Source organism: Lepidochelys olivacea (genome assembly GCF_965140295.1).
Source record: "Lepidochelys olivacea isolate rLepOli2 genome assembly, chromosome: 10".
Taxonomy (NCBI): Eukaryota; Metazoa; Chordata; order Testudines; family Cheloniidae; genus Lepidochelys; species Lepidochelys olivacea.
The window spans coordinates 4,385,021-4,409,313 of record NC_140420.1 but is presented as its reverse complement, the minus strand read 5'-3'; the positions used below and the strand labels follow the sequence as shown (position 1 = coordinate 4,409,313).

At 45.9% G+C, this 24,293-nt stretch overlaps 1 protein-coding gene across 1 annotated transcript; it reads left to right on the top strand.

Annotated features, from left to right (window-relative positions):
- The first annotated feature begins 136 nt into the window (after positions 1 to 136).
- Positions 137 to 22,098, top strand: TBL3 (transducin beta like 3). Its single transcript, XM_084642054.1, has 22 exons — positions 137 to 283; positions 2,141 to 2,192; positions 2,305 to 2,400; positions 5,391 to 5,438; positions 7,592 to 7,733; positions 8,316 to 8,400; positions 9,050 to 9,220; positions 9,599 to 9,674; positions 9,802 to 9,898; positions 10,564 to 10,775; positions 12,145 to 12,286; positions 13,147 to 13,205; positions 14,061 to 14,164; positions 14,881 to 15,031; positions 15,865 to 16,095; positions 16,965 to 17,035; positions 18,201 to 18,357; positions 18,777 to 18,835; positions 19,364 to 19,467; positions 20,517 to 20,588; positions 21,246 to 21,404; positions 21,824 to 22,098. Exons 1-22 carry the CDS (start codon positions 237 to 239, stop codon positions 21,910 to 21,912), a joined length of 2,424 nt encoding a protein of 807 aa, XP_084498180.1. The 5' UTR covers positions 137 to 236; the 3' UTR covers positions 21,913 to 22,098.
- Positions 22,099 to 24,293: the final 2,195 nt, after the last annotated feature.

The window sequence follows — 24,293 nt, the reverse complement described above, 5'->3', positions numbered from 1 at the left end:
TCCCCCTGTCTCAGCCCCCGGGGCGATCTGCCCGCACTCAACAGGGGCGGGGGGGGGGCGAGCGCCCAGCCCCTAGTTCCGCGGGCTCCCCGGGCGGGGGGGTTGAATGGGTGACGTCACGAGGGAGCGCCGGAAGTGATGCTTTCGCCCTTGGCAACCTGAGAGCGCCGGAACCACGCGTGCTCCCTGGGGGCGGGGCGGCGAGAGTCCGAGCCGCTGAGGGGCCCGGCGGGAGCATGGCGGCCACCCGCCCCGGCAGCGCGCCCGTGCGCTTCAAATCCAAGTGAGCGGAGGGGACGGCGGGAGCCCCAGGGAGCAAAGGGGCCGCCAGAGGGGAGGGGGGAGCCCCAGGGAGCAAAGGGGCCGGCGGGGGAGGGGAGCTGAGAGCCCCAGAGAGGAAGGGGGAGGGGGGGCTGAGATCCCTAGGGAGGAAGGGGGGGGCTGAGAGCCCCAGGGAGAAAAGGGGCCGGCGGGGGAGGGGGTGGCTGAGATCCCCAGGGAGGAAGGGGGAGGGGGTGGCTGAGATCCCCAGGGAGGAAGGGGGAGGCGGTGGCTGAGAGCCCCAGAGAGGAAGGGGGAGGGGGGGGCTGAGATCCCTAGGGAGGAAGGGAGGGGGCTGAGATCCCCAGGGAGAAAAGGGGCCGGCGGGGGAGGGGGTGGCTGAGATCCCCAAGGAGGAAGGGGGAGGGGGTGGCTGAGATCCCCAGGGAGGAAGGGGGAGGGGGTGTCTGAGAGCCCCAGGGAGAAAAGGGGCCGGCGGGGGAGGGGAGCTGAGATCCCCAGGGAGGAAGGGGGAGGGGGTGGCTGAGATCCCTAGGGAGAAAAGGGGCTGGCGGGGGAGGGGGAGCTGAGATCCCCAGGGAGCAAAGGAGCCTGGACGGGAGCTGAGAGCCCCAGGGAGGAAGACAGGGGTCCCAGGGAGCAAAAAGGGCCTGTGGGGTCCCTTGTGTCTCAGAGATCCGAAAGCCTTTTGGGGGTGGTGTGGGGGAGCCATTCTCCGTCTGTGCTGCCGCCAATGGGGAGGGGCACGTTCGTGCCATCACCGTGGGGGTGCCATGGTGGGAGCCCTGGTGTAGCTGTGGCGGGAAGGGGTGCTGTGGCACAGGGGTGTCCGCCAGGAAGGCGGCTGGGAGGGTGCCAGGCCAGTGGCTGTCTCTGTGCTGTTGTGCAGATGGGGCAAGCCTGGGATTCTGTCACACAGACGTAATATCGAGTTTGTCAGATACCATTTGTTTTCCCCTCACCAGGCTATGACCCACAATTGTCTCATGGCTCTTCTCCCTTCCTTCCAAAGTGCCGCCACTTAGTAATTGTTATTTAATAACACCCACAGAACACGTTGGGAGTGAGGGTTCTACCTCTGGCATATTGGTCTCATCTCCTTAAGAGAAAGCTGGTAGATTTAATATAGAATGATTCTGTACTGTAGAGAACTGTCAGATTTGTCAAACCCACTTTAGTCAGGATCTTATCCTCTGTTACATTCTATAGGTTTTTAACAGTGCTTATTATCTTCACTGCTAGGGAGCAGATTTTGTGCACAGGCTACTGTTTTACAGCAGTACAACATTCTGATTCTGCTACATTAGAATCAGAGTTTTTGTTCCAGATCACCTAAACGTAACATGATGCACATTGAATCACTGGTGGTTACAGTGCTGTCTCGGTGGCGCATGTTTGCTGTGTCAGCCTCTGATGCTTTTAGTGCAATAACGCAGCTCTATTAGAAACTGTGAACTTTCACTAGTCCCTGTACAAAACAATAAAATTCTGGGAAATCCAGCATAGTTTGTTGTTGGACTCGCTTGTCTTCACAAACTTGAAGCAGGAATTCATAAAGGAAAAGATGTTACAGGAATAGACTTGAGCAGTTACACAGAAGTATTTTACTGTAATTTATGTTGCTGGTACATGACTCAGATAATCCATTTCTTTCTATACATAGCACATGTTGGTCTTTTTTTATTTTCTGATATTTATTTAGCTACAATTTTTCTAGCAGGTTTAATTCTGGTAAGACGTATACATATAGTGTTCCTGCATATGAATAATCACTTCAAAGTGCTTTTAATGAAAATGGTGTAAACAAATCAGTCTATTTTAACTGTTCCTCTATTTCTGTTTCTTTTTATCCTTTCAGCTATGCTGTGTCTAGGAAAATTGAGCCTTTCTACAAAGGAGGGAAAGTTCAGGTAATGCCAAACCCCAAATTCTTTTACTGAAATCTTGGGGGAGGAAAGTAAACAATGATACATATATTAACTCTCTTTTTGGTGCCATAAACTTTTTTGTTTTTTTTTCTAGATCAGCCGAGATGGAAAACATGTGTTTTGCCCCTGTGGGACAAAACTAAATATAATGGACATTGCAACAGGAGCACTTGTTCATAGCATCGAACAGGTGAGATGATGCAAAATCAAACTAACTTAAGTTTTCTAGATTAACTTTTATCTACTAACGTGATGTATTTAATTCAGTATTTTCAAATGACTTTCAAAGGGTGTTTTACCTTTATTACTGGGGCATTCATCTAAAGGCATTGAGAAGAAAGTTTGAGTATTGAAGAATGAGAAATGTATCTAAATCCAGACAGATACATTATTTATTTGCTATGTTCCTGACTACAATGAGATTTGAAAACATTTTCAAAGTTTAGTTCTTGCTAGGAAGTGGCTAATACAGTTTCATGTCTCAGTATAAAAGAGGGCCTTTTTCAGTGGTGCAAAGAAGCAGTTCTGAGTTTCCATGAACAAGCACTGTCTGAAGATGGAATGAAAGGAAATGTTTTTTTTTCCCAGTACTTTTGTACACACAGGTTTTTCTTCTTGAATGGACCACTTTCCTACCCATCCAAGTGGGGTCTGTGCAGTCATGGTCCACTATATAAATCCCCGGTACACCTTGAAAACTGCGTGCAGTTCCGATCACTCCATCTCAAAAAAGATATATTGGAATTGGAAAAGGTGCAGAGAAGGACAACAAAAATGATCATGGGGATGGAACAGCTTCCGTATGAGGAGAGATGAAAAAGACTGGGACTTTTCAGCTTAGAAAAGAGATGACTAAGGGTGGGATATGATAGAGGTCCATAAAATCACGACTGTATGAAGTGAATAAGGAAGTGTTATTTACTCCTGCACATAACACAAGAACCAGGGGTTACTGGGTAAAATTAATAGGCCAGCAGGTTTAAAACAAACAAAAGAGAGTACTTCTTCATGGAACTCACAGTCAACCTGTGGAACTCGTTGTCAGGGGATGCAGTGAAGGCCAAAAGTATAACTGAGTTAAAAAAGAATTAGATCAGCTCATGGAGGATAGTTCCCTCAATGGCTGTTAGCCAAGATGGTCAAGGATGCAACCACATGCTCCAGGTGTCCTTAAACCTCCCACTGGCAGAAGCTGGGACTGGACGACAGGATAGATCACTCAAAACTGTCCTGTTCTGTTCATTCCCTCTGATGCGCTGGCACTGGCCGCTCTGAGGCCAGGACACTGGGCTAGACGCACCATTGGTCTGACCCAGCATGGTGGTTCTTATGTACTTGTTATTTATCATGGGAAATTAGATTTAGTCTCAAATTCCAGACCCCGGTAGTGAGATGTGCTTGCGGACATGCATCCTGGTGGGCTGAAGCAATATAGTTAGCATGGGAGCCTTCTGGTCAGAGTAGGAAACTTGCCTGTGAACAGTCTCTCTGGAAATGACAGGTTTCAGAGTAGCAGCCGTGTTAGTCTGTATTCGCAAAAAGAATACAATACCCACCTGCAGAAGTAAAGAAACAGATTGATAGAGCCAGAAGAGTTCCCAGAAGTTACCTACTACAGGACAGGCCTAACAAAGAAAATAACAGAACGCCACTAGCCGTCACCTTCAGCCCCCAACTAAAACCCCTCCAACGCATTATTAAGGATCTACAACCTATCCTAAAGGATGACCCAACACTCTCACAAATCTTGGGAGACAGGCCAGTCCTTGCCTACAGACAGCCCCGCAACCTGAAGCAAATACTCACCAACAACCACATACCACACAACAGAACCACTAACCCAGGAACTTATCCTTGCAACAAAGCCCGTTGCCAACTGTGCCCACATATCTATTCAGGGGACACCATCACAGGGCCTAATAACATCAGCCACACTATCAGAGGCTCGTTCACCTGCACATCCACCAATGTGATATATGCCATCATGTGCCAGCAATGCCCCTCTGCCATGTACATTGGTCAAACTGGACAGTCTCTACGTAAAAGAATAAATGGACACAAATCAGATGTCAAGAATTGTAACATTCATAAACCAGTCGGAGAACACTTCAATCTCTCTGGTCACGCGATCACAGACATGAAGGTCGCTATCTTAAAACAAAAAAACTTCAAATCCAGACTCCAGCGAGAAACTGCTGAATTGGAATTCATTTGCAAATTGGATACTATTAATTTAGGCTTAAATAGAGACTTGGAGTGGCTAAGTCATTATGCAAGGTAGCCTGTTTCCTCTTGTTTTTTCCTACCCCCCCCCCCCCAGATGTTCTGGTTTAACTTGGATTTTAACTTGAAGAGTGGTCAGTTTGGATGAGCTATTACCAGCAGGAGAGTGAGTTTGTGTGTGTATGGGGGTGGGGGGGATGTGAGAACCTGGATTTATGCAGGAAATAGCCCAGCTTGATTGTCATGCACATTGTGTAAAGAGTTGTCACTTTGGATGGGCTATCACCAGCAGGAGAGTGAATTTGTGTGGGGGGGTGGAGGGTGAGAAAACCTGGATTTGTGCTGGAAATCACTTTAGATAAGCTATTACCAGCAGGACAGTGGGGTGGGAATAGGTATTGTTTCATATTCTCTGTGTATATATAAAGCCTGCTGCAGTTTCCACGATATGCATCTGAGGAAGTGAGCTGTAGCTCACGAAAGCTTATGCTCTAATAAATTGGTTAGTCTCTAAGGTGCCACAAGTCCTCCTTTTCTCTCTGGAAATGATTCACCTTTGGATTGCCACTGAAATGAAGAGTCTGCACTTGACAGTGACATGAGCTAAATGAAAGCTAGAAGCAGCTTCCTGGGAATCTCACTCACACACTTCACCCTGTTTCTGTCCCTGTGCCCCACCTCAGCAGGTTGGAACTCTCAGTCCGGGAAAGAAGTGTAGCATTGTGGGAACCAGGATTTCTTAGCCCGGTACAATGTACCCAGTCCTGTTAGTCTTACTTGTTCATGGGTATTCTGCAGTTTCCTCGGCAGGAGATTCTGTGATGAAGCGCACACTCAGTGAGCGCAAGAAGCAATGTAGCATGAGTAGGCAATGTAAAACCTGTAAAGAGAATAGGGCAACATGGCATTTAAAAATATTGCACAGATGATTTAACTGCCTCTTTCTTCCATTTATAGGATGATCAGGAGGACATTACATCATTTGTTCTTAGCCCTGATGATGAGGTATATGACAAGTTACACTTGGTTCCTTATTTTCCATTCCACTTTAATAGGTCCCGTAAATAATCATGTCAGCAACGCTCGCAAAGGGCGATGGTCCAAATGGGGTCTGTTTGGACTCTCCCATCTTTAATTTCTGACAGGATTTTCTAATACATTTTGTGCAGTCTGAATTGCTACTTCCAACAAACTTGCATCCTGTATAAATTAAAGGGAATTATTATTTAATAATTATGTTACAATAGTGCCCAGAGGTCACAATCTGGATTGAAACTTTATTGTGACAAGCTCCGAGCAAACACATATAGGGAAATGGTCCCTGTCTCAAAAATCTTATAATCTAAGAAGACAAAAAACATAGAGGGAAAGGGATACAATCAAATATATTCAATTTGTGCATGTGCATAGATTGTACTGGCTGCTATTTTAATTTACTCTATGAGCTAACTCTAGACCCATTCTTGCAAATATGCGTGTGCTTAAGCGTTTGCAGGATTGGAGCCTATGGTATTAATTTTGATGGAATATTATGACCCAAAGAGCCAAAGATGTTAATGTGACCCAGTCACTGTCCAACACTGAACAGTTTTAAACAAAGTTTGGGGTTTCGTAAACAGAGACATCAGTCTGCTTAGTACACTGGCAAACACTGCTTGTTTGTTTGTTTGTTTTTTAACCTTTTACTAAAGATGCAGAAAAGAAAGAAAAACCGCAAAAGCATGTAAAATGTTAAGGCTTTCTTTCTAACAACTTCCACATTTTAAAGGTGGTAACAACTGTCCTTTTTGGGGAAAAGAGAAGGTAGTTGAAATGGACTGGAGCTATTGTAGTTGCTGTTTGTTCCCTAGAAGACAAAACAAGGCAAACACAAGAGGGAAGAGAAAAGAATAGTAGAGAGAGAAAATGCAGCCTCTGTCTCTGGTGTTGACTTTCACTTGCAGCCTCACTGCTGGAGAAACATAGGCATGGCACATGGTCTCATCGGCCACTCCCAAGACCTGGCAAACTTGTACCAGCATCAGGCTGTTTAGGGCATTGCTTTTAACTTACAGCAATGTTGCAAAATGTATAGTCTTGCCTGGCTAATCCAGATGCTTGTCAGACAGAAGACAAAAAGAAAGAAGTAAGAAAAAGGAGAAGGAAGGTGGGAAAGAAAAAGAACACACAGTGGGGAGGAAGGTGACAGCAAGAACCAAAACTCTGGGATCCCAACAAGATTTAGCCAGAGCCAGCAGAGATGATGTCATCTGGGTCCTTCTCTCTGGCCTGGCCTGGCCTGGTCTGGTCAGGTCAGGACATCTCTCAGGATCAGGATGACAAAGGCCCAACGGTGTCATGGTGGATCCCAGGGTCCCAGAAGATGGTGGGAGCAGCAGCCATGCTGGTGTAGCTAGCTTCTTCTGTTTCGCCTCTCTCCCAGCCAGCAACTGTTGTTAGCTTGACTTTTATTTTCCCCAAAAGTCTTTTCTTTTGAGGACCCCAAAGGGAGCGATTGGTGGAATAGTCCATTCCCTCATTCTTTTATTTGGCCTAATTTCTGACACACCAATTTTGATCTGTCAATTTCTGGTTCCTTCTCTAGTTTATCAGGCATAATTTTAACACAGTCATTGAGTTATATGAATAGGCCTTTTTGTTTGTCCTAATTGGTTCTGTATCCCTTTTGCATCTTTTCCCCATCACCATTTATTGTTCTAGGTTATTGTGATATTTTATGAACTTATTCACATCTCACAATTACAGTAAATTTGTAGGCCCAATTATTACAACAGGCCTTTATTAGCTGTTTGTTATTATCTGTAGTGCCTGCTTCTGAAAGACTAGCAGTTACTTCTAAACTTACAATTCCCACCCCCCTATATATATATATTAAGTATCTGTTTGTTGCACTACAGCATTGCGTTTCTGTCCGGTGCATTGTGATGTACTTACATTTTTATGTTATTTATAAGGCTTCCAGGCTTTTGCTATAAAAAAAAGAAAATGCTGGTAAATATATTAGTTTCAGAATTAGCTTCTTTTGGTAACTGAAATTTCCTACTGTTGTCTGTCTCTAGGTTTTCTAAATTGCGCTGTGAACATAACGCAGAATGTGAATGTACTGGCTAACTTAATCTCTGTATTTTTATCTTTTTCCTGCTGTGTGTTTCTGTTAGATTCTTGTGACGGGAAGCCGGGCGTTGCTGTTAAAGCAGTGGGAATGGCGAGAGAACAAGTGTAGACGTACATGGAAAGCAATGCACACAGCACCAGTGGCTGCCATGGTCTTTGACCCCACTTCCACTTTGCTGGCCACAGGTACAGTCTGACTTCAGTGTCGCATGATGTGGGAGTCTGTTTTTGTGATGAAATGGTCTTAACTTCTGTGATGTTAGACAGTGACAGTGTTTGAATGGGAGCCTCTCAAGGCTTTCCTGTTATTGCAATAAGAAGGTTGTTTTTATGTAAAAATATATTATTAATTGAAAATTCTACAAATTGTCACATGCACCGAGAGAGAAGCTTGTCTAGTGGTCTGAGCACAGATCTGGAAAGCTCTGAAACTCGCTCGTGGGACAGGGAGTGGGTGCGGCGGGGTTGGGCAAGTCCTTTTTAACTTTTCTGTGTCTCAGGGTCCTCATCTCTGAGTAAGGACAGTAACAGTACCTGTCTATTGTGAGGACCAGTGAGTAGATACTTACAAAGCCCTCTGAAAATGCAAAGTGCTATAATCTGTGCAACCTCCCTGGTAGCTGTTTTGACTAACTGTTCTCTCTCTCTCTCTCTCATTTTGCCTCTTCTGCTTTTGTAATCTGTGAAACTGATACAACTGCTAGCGTCCCAGCCCTGCTGTTTTACCCATTTCTGTTGTTAATTCCTTCATGTCCTTTCTTCTTGTAGGTGGCTGTGACAGTACCATTAAAATCTGGGATGTAGTCAAACAGTACTGCACGCATAACCTGAAAGGATCTTCGGGGGTTGTACAGTAAGGAGAAAATCTTCTTAGCCTCCCTTTTCCATTAGGGAAACTAGCAGAGACAGTTTTCCACCCAGATGTTCTGTCTGAAATAAGGAGCAGCAGCTTGGGGATCTGGGTTTGTGACCCCAATTCTGTTAGCAGATCTTGCTGTACAATTGCAATCACTGCCAATCCTTTTGGCCCCATCCCCGTCTGATCATTAGTATTATCCTGAGATGACTGAGTAAGAAGAGCATTCTGGGTAAGGGGAATGCAAATGACTTGTACTGAGCGGGTCCAAAACTTGTTTTCAGTTTCCGATTTTTGATCTGCTAACGGAGGGACCAGGGCTACAACTGGCTGTTGCTTTGGCAGGAAAAGATAGGGAGGGAGATGATATGGTTAAGGAATTCTGTGAACTCAAGTTGAGACACCCACAATTGACAATTTATGGACTCTTTAGAGCATTTCCGAGGGCAAAGACCTATGGTAAATTTTTCCAGTGGGCAGACTGGATAAACGAGATTCCACAAAGGAGGGCAGTAATTTAACTCCAGTTTAGGTAATGTGAATGGTCTGTTATAGATGCTAGACATTTATGTTATTGCCGTATCAGAGACGATGCTGGTTGATTTGTGCCTGCATTGTGTTAATCTCTCTCTCCCTCCCTCGCTAGCATCGTCGAGTTCCATCCCGATATCTCCCGCTTGCAGCTCTTCTCCTCCTCAATAGACTATAAAATCCAGATCTGGGACCTGAAATCCAGCAAGTGTATTGCCTCTCTCGACGGCCACTACAGTGCTGTCACCTCTCTGGCTTTTGCTGCAGATAAGGACACACTCATCAGGTAGACTTGTTATGAGCTTATCAGATCTCCATTTAGATTCCCCCTCCCTAAGAAACATATGGCATTCTCTTGCTGCCCGTGGGGTTTGCTATCGAGGGAAGGAAGGGGTGACAGTACAGCACATTGAGGCTCAGGTGGGGCTCCGAGAGAGAGAGGTTGAGGGTCTGGGTTTCACCTAATCATGCTCTGTGCCTCAGTGTCCCCATATGTAAATTGGAGTTAATACTGAACTGCCTCACAGGGTTGTGTGTGGCTTTGTTCATCCCGCACCTGACTTAGAGAGGGGTTGACTAGCCATAGCTCCACGTCTGACTTTGCTTTGACAGTCTTGGCTGGAAGGTGCTGATAGTGAATTTTTCTTTACAACCTTTATTGCAGCTCTGGTCGTGATAAAATCTGTATGGTATGGGACTTGAAAACAAGAGAAGCCAAGAGGACTGTCCCTATATATGAGGTGAGATTACTTCCCCAGTGGTATTTGACTTCTAGTCAGGAGAAAAGGGACCTGCTCATGATTCCAAGTGGTTACTCAGGCTGTTAAATTAGACTTACCTTTTACTGCACCTCATTGTTTGTCGCAGAGCGTGGAGGCTGCAGTTTTGTTACCCGAGGATGGAGATTTCTCACACTTGGGTGTGAAGAAACGAGGGCTTCACTTTCTCACAGCTGGCAGCAAAGGTGAGTGAGCCCTTTGGAATTTCTTGTCTTGTCGCTGCCAGACTCCGGGGTGTAAGAAGGAGTAAATTACACTCTGTGGCCAGCCATTGTCAGGGCTCGGCATTCTTCCCATTGTCTTGTATCTGTTGAAAGCCAGGTCCAGTTCAGTGAACCTGTTCTGGCCCTCTTGGGATATTTAAGGCAGCACTTTCTCTCCCTCCCCGTTTCTGCTAAGCTTTTACAGTCCCAGATACCACGGTGATGAGTGGGGGATGAACGCCTGCTCAGATTTCATAGTCTAGATTTAATTTAGAAAACACCTTCTGTTTTAGGCATCATGTTTACATGAGAAAATTGCACTGGTTTAAATGAAATCGAGTTTTAAACCAGTGCAAACCCCTCTGTGGACACTTCAGTTTGAGTGGCTTATTTTGGTTTATCTTAAACCTGTTCCTAATCAATTTTAGCTAACCTGAGATAAGTCTGGCTTAGACCAAAGTCAGAGTGTCCAGGCAGCCTTTCACGGAACTAAATCAGTTTAAAAATCACACAGTTACTTAAACCAGCACAGCTGTCTCCTGTAGACAAGGCTGGAGTTTGAACGGACACACCTCGGAGGACTTTTCTGAGTATACTGTGCAGGTATTGTAATGCCACTTACAGGCAGTGTACATCCCATGCATTAGGGGTTCTGCACATCTGGGATGCGGCCACAGCTGCCTGCATGTACACCCAGCCCGTGCCGTACCAACGTGTGGACGCCAAGGAGAAAGAAGAGGGCAGCGCACACAGTCTGACACAGTGCATGCTGGTGCCGGGGAAAAATGAGATCGCAACTGTGACTGCAGAGCATAATATCATCTTCTACGATGCCCAGACACTTCAGCTCAGGAAGCAGGTACCATGTACCAAACCTCAGTGCCTCTTCTCTTCCCCCACCATGCCTTGGGACAACTCCATGTTCAATGACAACATTTTGTCTAATGGTTCCATCTTCCCCAGCTGTTGCTACATATAAAACGATGGGGTCTAAATTAGCTGTTACCACTCAAGAAAGAGATCTTGAAGTCATTGTGGATAGTTCTCCGAAAACATCCACTCAATGTGCAGCGGCAGTCAAAAAAGCGAACAGAATGTTGGGAATAAGAAAGGGATAGATAATAAGACAGAAAATATCATATTGCCTCTATATAAATTCATGCTACGCCCACATCTTGAATACTGCGTTCAGATGCAGTCACCCCATCTCAAAAAAGATATATTGGAACTGGAAAAGGTTCAGAAAAGGGCAACAAAAATGATTAGGGGTATGGAACAGCTTCTGTATGAGGAGAGATTAATAATACTGGGACTTTTCAGCTTGGAAAAGAGATGACTAAGGGGAGATATGATAGAGGTCTGTAAAATCATGACTGGTGTAGAGAAAGTAAATAAGGAAATGTTATTTACTCCTTCTCCTAACGCAAGAACTAAGGGGCACCAAATGAAATTAATAGGCAGCAGATTTAAAACAAACAAAAGGAAGTATTTTTTCACACAACGCACAGTCAACCTGTGGAACTCCTTGCCAGAGGATGTTGTGAAGGCCAAGACTATAACAGGGTTCAAAAAAGAACTAGATACGTTCATGGAGTATAGGTCAACCAATGGCTATTAGGCAGGATGGGCAGGGATGGTGTCCCTAGCCTCTGTTTGCCAGAAGCTGAGAATGGGCGATGGGATGGATCACTTGATGATTACCTGTTCTATTCATTCCCTCTGAGACACCCAGCACTGGTCACTGTCGGAAGACAGGATACTGGGCTAGATGAACCTTTGGTCTGACCCAGTGTGGCCGTTCTTATGTTCTTACCCTTTTCTCCTTGGTACTCAGATCTATTTCCAATGCGCAGAGCACAGGTTCATTGATAAGGTTTCTTTGGGAGAGCTTTGCATTGTACTGATTTGGGGCCCATGCAGTATGAACCAAAGACCTGGCATCAGGAGTTATAGGTTGTTCTTTGCAGGGATTTCTTCTTAAACAAATGAAACAGAGATGAAAGGGCAGTGAGGGACAGACCATCGAGGAATGTGCCACATCCTTAAATGTCTATGTATTTAAATGGAGGCTGTGCTGTGTCAGATTGTTTTTAAGCATGGCATCAAATGAAAAACCCCCAGGCATGCACATGAATGCAGTGCTGCCAGCCACCATAGCTGTCATTTGGGTCTTCTCTCGCCAGCTCATTCCTTGTCTGTTAAGCTGTCTCTTGTTTCGTTGCCCTCAGTTTGCAGGTTACAACGAGGAGGTTCTGGATGTGCGGTTCCTTGGCCCTGCTGACTCTCACATTGTTGTGGCTACCAACAGCCCTCAGCTGAAAGTGTTTGAGCTGGCAACGTCGCACTGCCAGATCCTGTATGGCCACACAGGTATGCAGGGACCTAGAGACTTATCAGCTCTGCAATGGGCAGGGAGGAACTGTGTGAGTCGCCCCTGGCTCAGGCTTCTCTCCTCCCAAGACTCATCTGTGTGAAGGCTGCAGTGCCCTCTAGTTCTCCAGAGCAGGGTGGAGGCATCCGCTCTGCAGGCGGTGTGTGTGGAAGCTCCCATGCTTTCCCTGTTTTGCATAAAAAGAAGCCTTTATTCTCCAGGGCTGTTGGTTTAGCATCTTTCGCCAGCACTGAAATCTTCTTAAATTCTAGATAGCGTGTGTGGGGGCGAAGACCGACTCTGAGTGGTAGTGACTGCAAGCGTCTAATCAAATCACACCAGGTCCTCAAAATTAGCCAAGTACTTACTAGCAAACAGCAGAGCCCACAGTGTAGGTGTGTTTTTAAGTCCCACAGAGCTTCCCCTCACCCCTACTGGGTGGTGGACTCTGCATTATTTCATGCATTTCTGTTGTCTAAATACAATATTTTGTTGCTGCCCCTCATGCGTGGGAGGTGCTCCCTGTAACCATCCACAAAACTCATTATCCTTCAAAACCCTTCTTAAAACTCCCCTTTTTTTTCATAGCCATCACAGCAATGTGGCAGTGGTTAGCCCAGTGGTGCTGAGACCACTGCTGAGTATGCTGACCAGTATTCCCATTGTTTCCTTGCGCTGCCCCATCTGTCTGCCTCTATCTGTTATCTCTTGTTTTATATTTGGCCCTGCTCTGAAGAACTGCGAATTAATCTTTTTATTCTGTTTGAAATAGACCTACGACAATAGGGTTCTGGCCCACAACTAGGGCTCCTAGGCGCTACAAATAATTAACAGTAATTGCTGCCGTCTTTCCTTTCAGAAACAGTTCTTGCCCTGGATGTCTTCAGAAAGGGGTTGATGTTTTCTAGCTGTGCTAAGGTAATATAATATTTCCTTCCCTGGATGCTTAGGATGGCCCATTGCTTACAGTGATCTTTATTGTTGTGGGCAGTTTTCTGCTCATTGTCCTTGATTTTGGAAAGGGCTTTTGTCCTTTCCATGATGGAAACTTCTGTCCACCTCTCCTTTGAAATAGGATTTATAAAGAGCTTGGATATCTATCTCCTTATTCCTATCGTTTTTTTAATATTGTCCTTAGAAAAATATGGGTTGGTTTTAGTATACTGTCCCAGCAGGAAATCCCAGTTGTTTGATCTTCCTAGGATCTTCAGTATTTGTGCTGCTGTTAGTAAGCGTTTCTCTCCAGCATGTGAGCTCAGAGCTATTCATTGCTGCAAAAGTGGCTGGGAGCAGTGTGTAGCATAGATGATCAGAGGTAAGGAGGCAAGGGGCAGGCTGTCTCAACATGCTCAGAAATGAAGTAACTAACGTAAATTTTAGCTTACCATTAAAATTAACTTCAATTTGTCTCGTTTAGTTTGCAGAAACGGAGATTTAGGTTGGATTAGGATAGTTTTCTAACTCTGAGAATAGCTGAGCACTGGAAAAGGATAATAGGGAGGTTGTGGAATCCCCTTCAAAGATTTTTAAACACAGGAGAGTGAATTTAAGTAATCTCTTAAGTCCTACATTTCTATGGCTCTATGAATATTGCTTGGACTGTAAGCTGGAGTCCCTCATTATGGTTGTCTGGTTGTGCCCTGAGGTGGTGGTGATGAAATGACTGCAGACAGATCTTTTTTTATTATTTTTTTTTTAATACCAAGCACGCTGGCTATTAATACTACTCTGTTCACTTGTCAGAGTAACTGTTTTCCTCCTTTCCTGTTTCAGGACAGAAGCCTCCGGGTTTGGCGGATGGGTAAAGCCGGCGAGGTGGTCTGCATGGCCGAAGGATTAGGTCACGCCCATGGAGTGGGTGCTCTCTCTTGCTCAAGGTAACGGAGGCATCGTTCTTCCTACATGTGGTCTGTGTTCACAATGAAGAAACCACAGCCTGTGTAAACTAAGGCTGCTGCCTCTGCAGTGGCCCAGGCCAGTCAGGGTGAAGGTGTTGACTTGTAACGTGATAAGATTGGAAGAGAGGCTTTTTTGGTCCACCCTGTTGCCCCACCAACCCCAGCTCTTATGTTTGCTCTTCTCCTCTTTGTCCACCTTGCTCAAGTTTGTCTAGAAGAACAAAAAGCTGCAAGAGCCTTTGTCTGTCTAGCTCCTGGATTACGTTATGGTCAATTAGAGGGGTAAGGGTTTGGGACAGAGGAGAAATACTGAGATAAGAGAACTTGCTGGGAAATCTTGCTTGTTTATAAACTTGTTTCCTTTCTTCACATTTGTGTCTTTTTGCAGCCCAATTTCTGTATTCAAAAGGTGCAATTCAGTAAGTGAGATTTGGCCCAGAGGAGTAATGATGCCTGTGGCGAATAGCTGAACTGCGGGGGACTGTTGTAAGGGTTGAAATGAAATGAAATAAAATGAAGCTTTGGAAAACATTAAAACACTGAGCTGTTTGAAATCCCAGCTGAGTGCATAGGATGGCGCTAGAGAAAGAAAAGCCATTTTCTCTGTGCAGGTGAAGCAATTGTTTTGCTTTATTGCATTTGACATTTTTCCTTTTCCTATTTCCCCCCTTGCCCCCCCCAACTCCCGCTTCCAGAATGAAAGAGAGCTTTGTAGTCACCACCAGCCAAGACTGTACGATCAAAGTCTGGAATCTCCCAGAGTCCCTCACTGCCAAAGCAAAAGCAGGCTTGGTCTCCAGCCCTGAAATCCTTCATGCCCACGTGACGGAGAGGGGTCATGACAAGGTAAAAGCTCAGCGGACTTGAGAAGGTTCTTTTTCTGTGAAAGCTCAGCGAGGCAGTTCTTGTGTTCTGTGCTTTGAGTGCCTTTGGCCGCAAGGTTCAGTACTTCGTAAAACATATGTTTATGGATTCCAGGCAGTAACGTGACTGATGAAATAACTTCCACTGACATCAGACAAGGAAAATCAGTGATTTATTTGTAAAGTGGAGGCTAGGGAAATCCCCCCGAAGCCATTTGTTCCTTTCACTAAAAAAAAAATTTCCCAAAGTGGTTTGAGCATTGGCCTGCTAAACCCAGGGTTGTGAGTTCAATCCTTGAGGGGGCCATTTAGGGATCTGGGGCAAAAATTGGGGATTGTGCCTGCTTTGAGCAGGGTGTTGGACTAGATGACCTCCTAAGGTCCCTTCCAAACCTGATAGTCTATGTATTTTTCTCCCCTCTTTGTCTGTGGCTTTCATTCAGATGTTTTAGTTCTCCTCTAGGAATCTCAGATCAGGACAAGAAACATGTGTGTCTGAGACTGATGGAGTTAGTGGGACTTGGCTTGGGGGCACCAACATATAAGCATAGAACAGCTGCACAAAAGGAAAGATTTCGTGTGCTGGGGAGATCACATCATGGAAAAATGTTGTATTTAGTTTCTAGTTGAGCTGTAACAGATCTTCTCAGGTGTGTTAGCTGTAAAACAGGTAAAGTCCCAGGAACAATGAATCTTGAGGTCTCAGAATTTGTATCTCTCTCACTCCTCTGTTCTCAGCCCTGGGCTAACCAGGTGTTTGGTTAGTGCTGGCAAAAGAATTTCACTGCTTTGTTCCTTCTGTGTGACTTTGTCTAGGATATAAATAGTGTGGCGGTTTCTCCAAATGACAAACTGATTGCCACTGGCTCACAGGACAGGACGGCCAAGCTGTGGTCCTGTCCTGATTGCTCTCTGATGGGCATCTTCTCAGGACACACGCGTGGGATCTGGTGCGTGCAGTTTTCTCCTGTGGATCAAGTCTTGGCCACCTCCTCAGCAGATGGCACTGTGAAGCTGTGGGGTATTCATGACTTCAGCTGTCTGAAGGTAATGAAAATTCATACTCCTGGGTCGTCTAGACAAACACTGAATGTGGCAGAGATTCATCAGGGCTGCTCCAGACAGACATGGCTTGGCCAGACTAGCAGAAGTGTAATATCACTCCCATGATGAGGGAAAAGCTGTTCAGGCCTGGGTTTGTTCTCCAGGCCATCAAGATCTGAGGCCTGCACAGGCAGCAAGCCCCTTAGCAGTACTCTTGAGTAACCTGCTTCCTTCCCTGGCCAACCCAGGAGCAGTGCAGGCTGGATTGATGTGACGCAGCCAGGACCTTGGAGGAAATGGGCATAGAACAGAGTAACTTGACTCTTGGTCTTCAATGGAGAAACATCTCTCGAGTCCGTCAGTCTGTCTCATTATTAGAAGGAGGGGGATGACGCTACATTGCACTCATCTTATTGCATGCTCCTACTTTTAGATAACTTAGCAGTCCGAGTGCTGTGATCCCATGTGGCTCTTCCCCAGTGGTGTGATCTCCCATCTTAATGTTTGCTTGACACAATAAGAAGGTGAATCAACTTTTCAGCAGCTGCCTGATCCAGTTAATGTAAATGTCTCACTGATGACACCATGTGGGATTTATCCTTGGATTGCATGTTCAAGCAGTTACACTAAGCGTCTATAAAGTAGTACTGGGATGCGTCTTTTCTTCCGTCATATCTCTCCCACCCTGCAGCAAAACACAGGTTCCGGGGATATGGTCTGCCTGCTTGGAACTTCTTTATCTAGAATCTGGGTACAGATTTTGTTCTTGTGAAAGAAGAGCGCCATTCCAAACTGCCTCCTAGCCCCAAACAGTGAGGCAAGGTTTGCCCTGTGACCTGGCTGTCTAATCTTCTGTTTGTTTTCCACCCCAGACTTTTGAAGGTCATGACGCCTCTGTGCTGAAGATAGTTTTCGTGAGCCATGGGACACAGCTGCTTAGTAGGTATGACCTTTCTCTGGGAGCCTAAGGGAAGCTAGGCCAGTGCAGCGAACTGGCAAACAGAGGCTTGAGCAGGAGGTTGAGTTGTTGATTTGATGATCCCCTTTCCCGAGGAGAGAGGTGTGCTTGGCAGGTGGGATTCTGACGAGAGAGGGAACCACATTCAGCTCTGGAGGAAGCAGGTGAAGCTCCCATTGAGGTCAGTGGGAGTTGGGCCTGCTTACACTGACACTGGGATTTGGTTCTTAAACCAGCAGCCAGAAGAGTCAGCACCAGCCACCTTGACTGTAGCCCTTTCCCAGAAGTGAACTGTAAGTTCACCTTGCTGACGAGAAAATGCTGGATTTCTGCTCAGCTTTCCTGAAGTGCTAGTTCTTCCCCTATTTGTCCTCCAGTCTAGCACCCGTGCTGCTGTGTTCCCATAATCTCCGCTGAACTATCTGGGACATGAGATATATCCAATATGAGGGCAGCTCTGGAGGGGCATTTCATCTATTGTAGCTGGCATGAGCAGCAGAGGAAGGGTTAATCAGCCAAAGGGAAACGAATGCAGAACCCTCAAGGAAAGGATTTTCTGCCTTTACTGGTTATAAACAGAAATAAAACCTGAATGAATGATCTTTGCACTGTCCAAGCAGAGAAATGGAAAAAAACAATGAACTACATACACAGCAAGACGTAAATTGGGGTTTAAAGCTCTTAGTTCAGAGAAGAAGAATGGTTCAGTGGCTAAAGTGCTAGCCTGGGTCTTGGGAGACACTGGTTCATTTCCCATATCTGCTACCAACTTCCTGTCCCTGGCAAGTCACTTACTCTCTCTGCTCCTCAGTTCCCTGTCTGTACAATGGGGATAACAGCACTGCCCTGCCTCCCAGGGTGCAGGGGGAGGTTACATACATTCGGATTCTGAGTGCCTCAGATACTGCCATGATCGGTCGGGGCTACGTGAATAGCCAGGATAGAAAGAATACCCTAAGGGGATGTTCATAGCATCATTTGGTTTAGTTTGAAATGATTTTTAACCTGACACGGTCCCTTGATGGTTTGAGAGTGTCATTTTTACCAAGCCCTCACTTCTGACAGGATGCAGTAGAGCAAGAATAGGACTGTCCAGTGCCGATTTAAGTCCAGGGGTTTACGTTTGGTTTCTCTTTCTCCTTTCCAAAAGCGGTTCCGATGGGCTCTTGAAACTTTGGACAATTAAAACAAATGAGTGTGTGAAAACGTTAGACGCTCACGAAGATAAAGTGTGGGGTCTCCACTGTAACAAACAGGATGACCTGGTCGTGACAGCATCCAGCGATTCCTGTGTCATCCTGTGGAAGGTATCGTACATGGTCCTCCTTCAATTTGCTTTAAGAAAAGAATTGAGGGAGTGTGGTCTAGTGGTCAGAATCCAGGACTGGGAGCCAGGCTGCCTGAGTTCTGCTTTCCTCATCCTCCCCATCTGTAAAATGGGAATAGGCAGATACTGATTTCGGCCAGGCTCCAGATCAGCACTGGCTACTTCTCTCTAAAAGCAGGGACAGGAAATGGCCCTGAGCAGCCTGCAAGCAACGAGAGGCATAATGGGAGCACAAGTGATGGCTTGGAAGGGGCCGAGTCCATGGTGCTATAAATAATTTGGGGAGCAGCTAGATTCAGCATTTGACACCCCACATAAAGATCTTGCTAAAGAGGATAAAGAGGAAATCAAACTCTGTTTAAGCAAGACTGACAGCGGCTGTGTTGTGATCTGTTAAAGGATGTCACTGAAATTGAGCTGGAAGAGGAGCAAGCTAAGCAAGAGGAGCAGATTATGAAGTGAGTAACCCTGAGCAATACTAGGGATAGTATATTGTCTCTTTTATCATGTGCCATCCCCATGAAACTGCACTTAAAGCCTTCCCATTCCTTCTTATTCATAAAGCAAAGCCATTGTTTATCTGGCTGTCTGCCCCATAATCTCTCTTAGTCTCTTCATCCGCTGCTGTAGGTTATCTTGGCTTCCCATAAAGTCTTTATATAATAACTATTAACTTGGAAGTCAGTGAACTTCAGGGTTCTGTACTGCTGAGATAAGCCAAGTCAGACCATTGAAACTTACTCATCATTCATTTTCTCCTGTGTCAGCCAGCACAGAATAGCTCAGGAAACCTTTTAACATAATGCCAGGATAATTATCGACACAATGATGACACTGAGGTTTTCACTGGGAAGCCTACTTTTATTAACTTCTTGGCATTAAATCTCTACGCATTGTTACCATTGAATTTGCTGCATTTTGTATAACATTTTGTTCTCTCAAGCAAATGAACCTCTGACAACCTCTTCTTCCTGATTGCATTACAGAGATCAAGAGCTTTCCAACCTGCTCCATGAGAAGAAATACCTGAAAGCTTTAGGGCTGGCAATCTCTTTGGATCGGCCACACACGGTGCTGACAGTGATCAAGGGTAGGTATCCACTGTCAGTCAAGGTTCTTTCTGGTGTCTTCCAAATCATCCCCTTCTGTCAAGTAAAAGAGACAGAAACCCAGAGTCCAGGAGCCTCCCACTTCTATTTTCCCCTTTTCTTGTCATCTCTGTTTTCTGATTTGAAATTACCAATGCCCCACTGCATTGTGCCCAACAGCAAGTGTTTCCTCTGATCTCACAGCACAAGCACATCTCAGGAAAGGTCAGAGCATGACCGATGTTAAACACAGCACTGAACAGACCTCAATGGCTCCTGTAAGCATCATGCACAGTGACTGATTGTCCAGGAGCAGTGGGCCTTGCATTAGCAGACAGGGCAGCTTTCATCCCTAAAGCCAACAGCCTGAAACCAGAATCTTTATTGAGCTTAATTGTTACTTTGCAGTATTCGTCTGCATTTTAAACGAGCACCTAGCTCATGGCAGTTCTCCACAAGCAGCTCTTCACAGCGCTGAGGGTCAGGTTGCTGATTTGGTTTTCCTGGAGATCAAATTCAGGTTTAGAGTTTGGCAGAGAAACTAGGCCTAGCTTTCATGTTTTTTCATTGGTGATGAGGAATTGGGCTGATCCAGGGTACTGACATAGTACAGTATCCTAAACGTTCTCTGAGCGTACGCAAAAAATGGTTAAAAGAACACAGGAGATCTGGGGCAGAGGCAGAGATAGCATCCAATTTTCTAGAGCAGCATTCAATTGCCTTAACCATGTGATCATGTAATTAAAGACTGTATCATAATGCGTCCGCACGAGGGGCCAGAATTAAGGTTTCACGGGCAATACTGGTATTTCCTAACTTTGGAGCGTTTGAATTTGCAACCTTCATAATCTTATTTTGTGTGTAGGTAAGTTCCTAGGCGCACACCTGTTTTCACAACAGCACACCTTAGGATATAGTGTTGCACACTCATTAAATATCCCAAATTGTTGGAAACTTCCTGCTTCCAAAGCTTGGCTTCTTATTTTAAATCTTTTTATTTTCTAGAAATTAATCTTATCATTATTTCCTGTCTCTTCACTTTCCCCTTTAGTTATCCTTAAGGAAACCAATGGGAAAGAGAACTTAGAAAAGAACATCCTTAGACTGCGGAAGGATCAGAAAGGTTGGTTGAGCTATTGTTCATGTGACTAAAAGAGTATTTAGATTAGAAGCCTGTTTTCTGTACTGAAACTAGGACTAGAATCTCCCTTATCTTCACTCTTCACCACTGACCTCCCACCCTCACCAAGCGCAGCTGCTGCTATCAGTAAGGGTGCCAGTGGTGACGTAGGCCTGAGCCTGCTCCAGGCTGGTCTGTGGCCACAGACCGCAGCCATGCAATGATCCTTTGCACATTGGTAGCATTTTCCATCCGGGTGTGTCAAAGCATCACAACGCCCCTAGGAGGCAGCTATGTTCTGTTAGCCCTGTTTTACAGATGGGGAAATGGCGGCACGTAGGAGAATAAGTAACTTGCCCAAGTTGGGTCAGGAGCAGAGTTAGGAATTTAGAACCCGGAGACTTGCATCCCTGTCACCGTCTCTGTTCACAAGGCCACTTCCATATGTTACTGATTAGTTGTTCTCAGTCAACCTGTGTCACGGTCAATCCAGTGAGGGACTTGATATACAGTTACTACTGGCCCCCAAGCTTGTCACTCGGTCATGCCAGGTCAGCCGGGTATGAAAAGAACAGATCCCTCCTGAACTGGCATCTCTTGTGGGGTGATGTTGCCCTTGAGCTGGTGCGTGTGAACTGCTTTTCTGGCTTTTCTCTGTAGAGTCAGTGTTGAAGTTTTTGGTGACCTGGAACACAAACTCTCGAAACTGCCACGAGGCTCAGGCTGTCCTTGAAATCCTCCTAAAGCATGAAGCGCCGGATTGTCTCCTGCAGTATGAGGGGATTAAAACTGCTGTGGAATCCCTTCTGCCTTACACCGGTGAGTGACAGAAGAGCCCGCATCTCGGCTCCATTAAAACAGTGGCACAGTTGTCTCCGTGGCTCACCCATCCAGAGGTGCTCCCGTGGCAACTCCCCCCGCACCAGCACGCGGCGCCTGATCCTGGCCATGCCTAGAGCCAGGTGTCTGAGCTGTGCCTTGGGCACAGAGCGTGTAGACAACAGCACACGCAGTATTGCCAGCTGTATTGGGCCGTGCTCTGCGGAATGCACTGTTGCTTCCTGGCATCTTATTACCAGCACTGAAGCACAATTTTTCAAAGCCTGTGAAGATGATACACACTTGGCAGCCTCTCCTTTCCCCCTTAGCCTCAGTCAGGGCAGAAAAGAGAATTCTCCCTGATTTTCCTTGTACTTAACCCTTTCTGTTTAGCAATAATTTTTCTTTCCTCTTTGCAGAGCGCCATTTCCAGAGACTAGGCCGCTTAGTACAAGCCTCCATGTTCATCGATTTCATGTGGCAAAATATGAGACTAGCAGATGTGTGAAAGTGGGAAGAGGACATGAGTCTGGGACCATTTATACGCTGCTTGCCGTATACTGAGGGGAATGACTGGCGAGCCAAGGGCACGCACACTGACTGAAGTGCCGGATGCTAACATTAGTTGGCTCTCCCAGCCCATGTTGCAGTTTGAGTATTTTTATAATAAATATTTCAAGTTCGATTTTATAAATGAGCGAGTCCAGTCTCGACTTGCTGTCTCCTCAGTACCGTAGATAAGGAGGGGAGAGGCTGCCTGCCCGAGTCGGACTCCTGCTGTGTCTGTTCTAGAGCAAAGATCCTCTTATTGTTAGCACTGCGCTCTGTTGGGAGACCATCCCAACCCCCCAATTTCTGTCTTTGCACCAGCCTGTATCTCTGCTCCTGCTCCTCCTCTGTATTGAGCTCCAGTGAAATATCCCTCGCTTGTGGTGAGCTTGCTAAGACTTCAGCTCACTTCTGGCTGTGTAGGTTGGGTGTTGGTGCACACAGCCCTTTCTTTAGGGTAACCTGGGGCATGGAGGGGGTGGGCATTACCGGCTTTCCATTCTACCTGAGAAAAAGACAGACAAATGCAAGCAATGTTTCCTGAGAAAAAGACAGACAAATGCAAGCAATGATTCAGTAGACGTGCGTTACTGATGCTGTTTGAAGGGTCATAGGAGCACACAGGAAACGGGTAAAGTCCTAAATCTCATTGTTACTGAGCTGCTTGCTAATCTACATCTGCGCAATTGCAGCCCAGCACATCTGCACCTCTGTGCACTCTGGCACCCTAAACAAAGTTTGCACATCGCTGTGTTTGTTTTATCTTTGTTGCATGGACATTAACAGCAGAATACCAGGATGAAAAGGAGTGGGATCTTACTGAATGCAGACTTCACCTGGGTTTGCTATTTCCAGCACTTCAGCAATTGCTTCAGTACCAACAACTGTTTTGTCTTCATTCTGAGCTCGATAAACTTTGGTGCCAGTATTGATTGCCATTTTAAATAGCACAGAATGTTGTAATACTGTGCACTCGGTACCTGCCATCGGAGGATAGAGAGGTGCTTTTAGTGACTGTTAATTAAGCCTTGTACCATCTGAAGTAGGGCAGTGTGACAGCTTGACAAGCTGCTAAACTGAGGGTCAGAGGTGAAGGTGACTCGCCCAAGGCTACGTAGAAAATCAGTTGGAAATTATCTGAATCTCCTGCTCTCTAACCCACTCCATGTCGTTGTGCTGATCAGTTTTACTGTGCCAAGAACTTTTTTGTGTGAATGTGTTTTCAAGCACTCATTTCAGGGTCTGAATAGGTTTGAAAATCCTCTCTACAGAAACCTGATTGTGGGGGAAGTCTGCTGATTACTGCCAAATTCCAGCAGAAAATTATCAATGATTTTTCATAGTATATTAAGGCCAACTCAAGAGGCCTGAGTTCCCTCCCCAGCTCTGACACTTAGCGTCTTTGGGCCTCTGTTTCCTCAGTCTGTAAAACGGGGATAATGACATTCAGCCAGCCTGTTTCAAGTGTTTTGAGAACTTTGGGGTCAAAGTGCTGCATGCAGTCTGGATATGCAGCGCAAATGGGATAAATACGGCAGAAATCAAATGGGAACTCTTGCGTTAAAACTCTCCCTCTTCTGTGACTGTCCTGTCTAAGGCCTTGCCTACACTACGAAATGAGGTCGAATTTATAGAAGTCGGTTTTGTAGAAAGCGTTTTTATATAGTCGATTGTGTGTGTCCCCACACAAATGCTCTAAGCGCATGTAGTCGGCGGAGTATGTCCCCAGTACCGAGGCAACCATGGACTTCCGGAGCATTGCACTGTCTGTAGCTATCCCACAGTTCCCGCAGTTTCTACTGCCCATTGGAATTCTGGGTAGAAATCCCAGTGCCTGATGGTGCTAAAACATTGTCGCGGGTGGTTCTGGGTACATATCGTCAGGCCCCCCTTCCCTCCCTCCGTGAAAGCAAGGGCCTTTTTTCTTGAGTTATCTGTGCAGACGCCATACCACGGCAAGCATGGAGCCCGCTCAGCTAACCATCACCGTATGTCTCCTGGCTGCTGGCAGACATGGTACTGCATTGCTACACAGCAACAGTTTATTGCCTTTTGGCAGCAGTCAGTGCAGTATGACTGGTAGCCGTCGTCGACGTAGTCCAGGGTGCTCTTTTAACCGACCTCAGTGAGGTCGGGGCACCTGGGCAAACATGGGAGTGACTCAGCCAGGTCATTTCCCTTTTAAGTTTAGTCTCATGGCGATTCAGTCCTACCGGCAGTGCAGCCAGCAGAAGACAATGGCCAGCAGTCATACTGCACCGTCTTCTGCCGAGCACCCAGGAGATGATGACAGCTAGAGGTCGTACTGCACAGTCTGCTGCCAGCAAGATGTATAAAGAT

Bases quoted from the DNA above. Each gene is read 5' to 3' on its own strand.
- TBL3 (XM_084642054.1), top strand. From the start codon at position 237: ATGGCGGCCACCCGCCCCGGCAGCGCGCCCGTGCGCTTCAAATCCAA. The intron at 17,036-18,200 runs GTATGACCTTTC...CCTTTCCAAAAG, and splicing joins GGGACACAGCTGCTTAGTAG to CGGTTCCGATGGGCTCTTGA. The intron at 21,405-21,823 runs GTGAGTGACAGA...TCCTCTTTGCAG, and splicing joins ATCCCTTCTGCCTTACACCG to AGCGCCATTTCCAGAGACTA.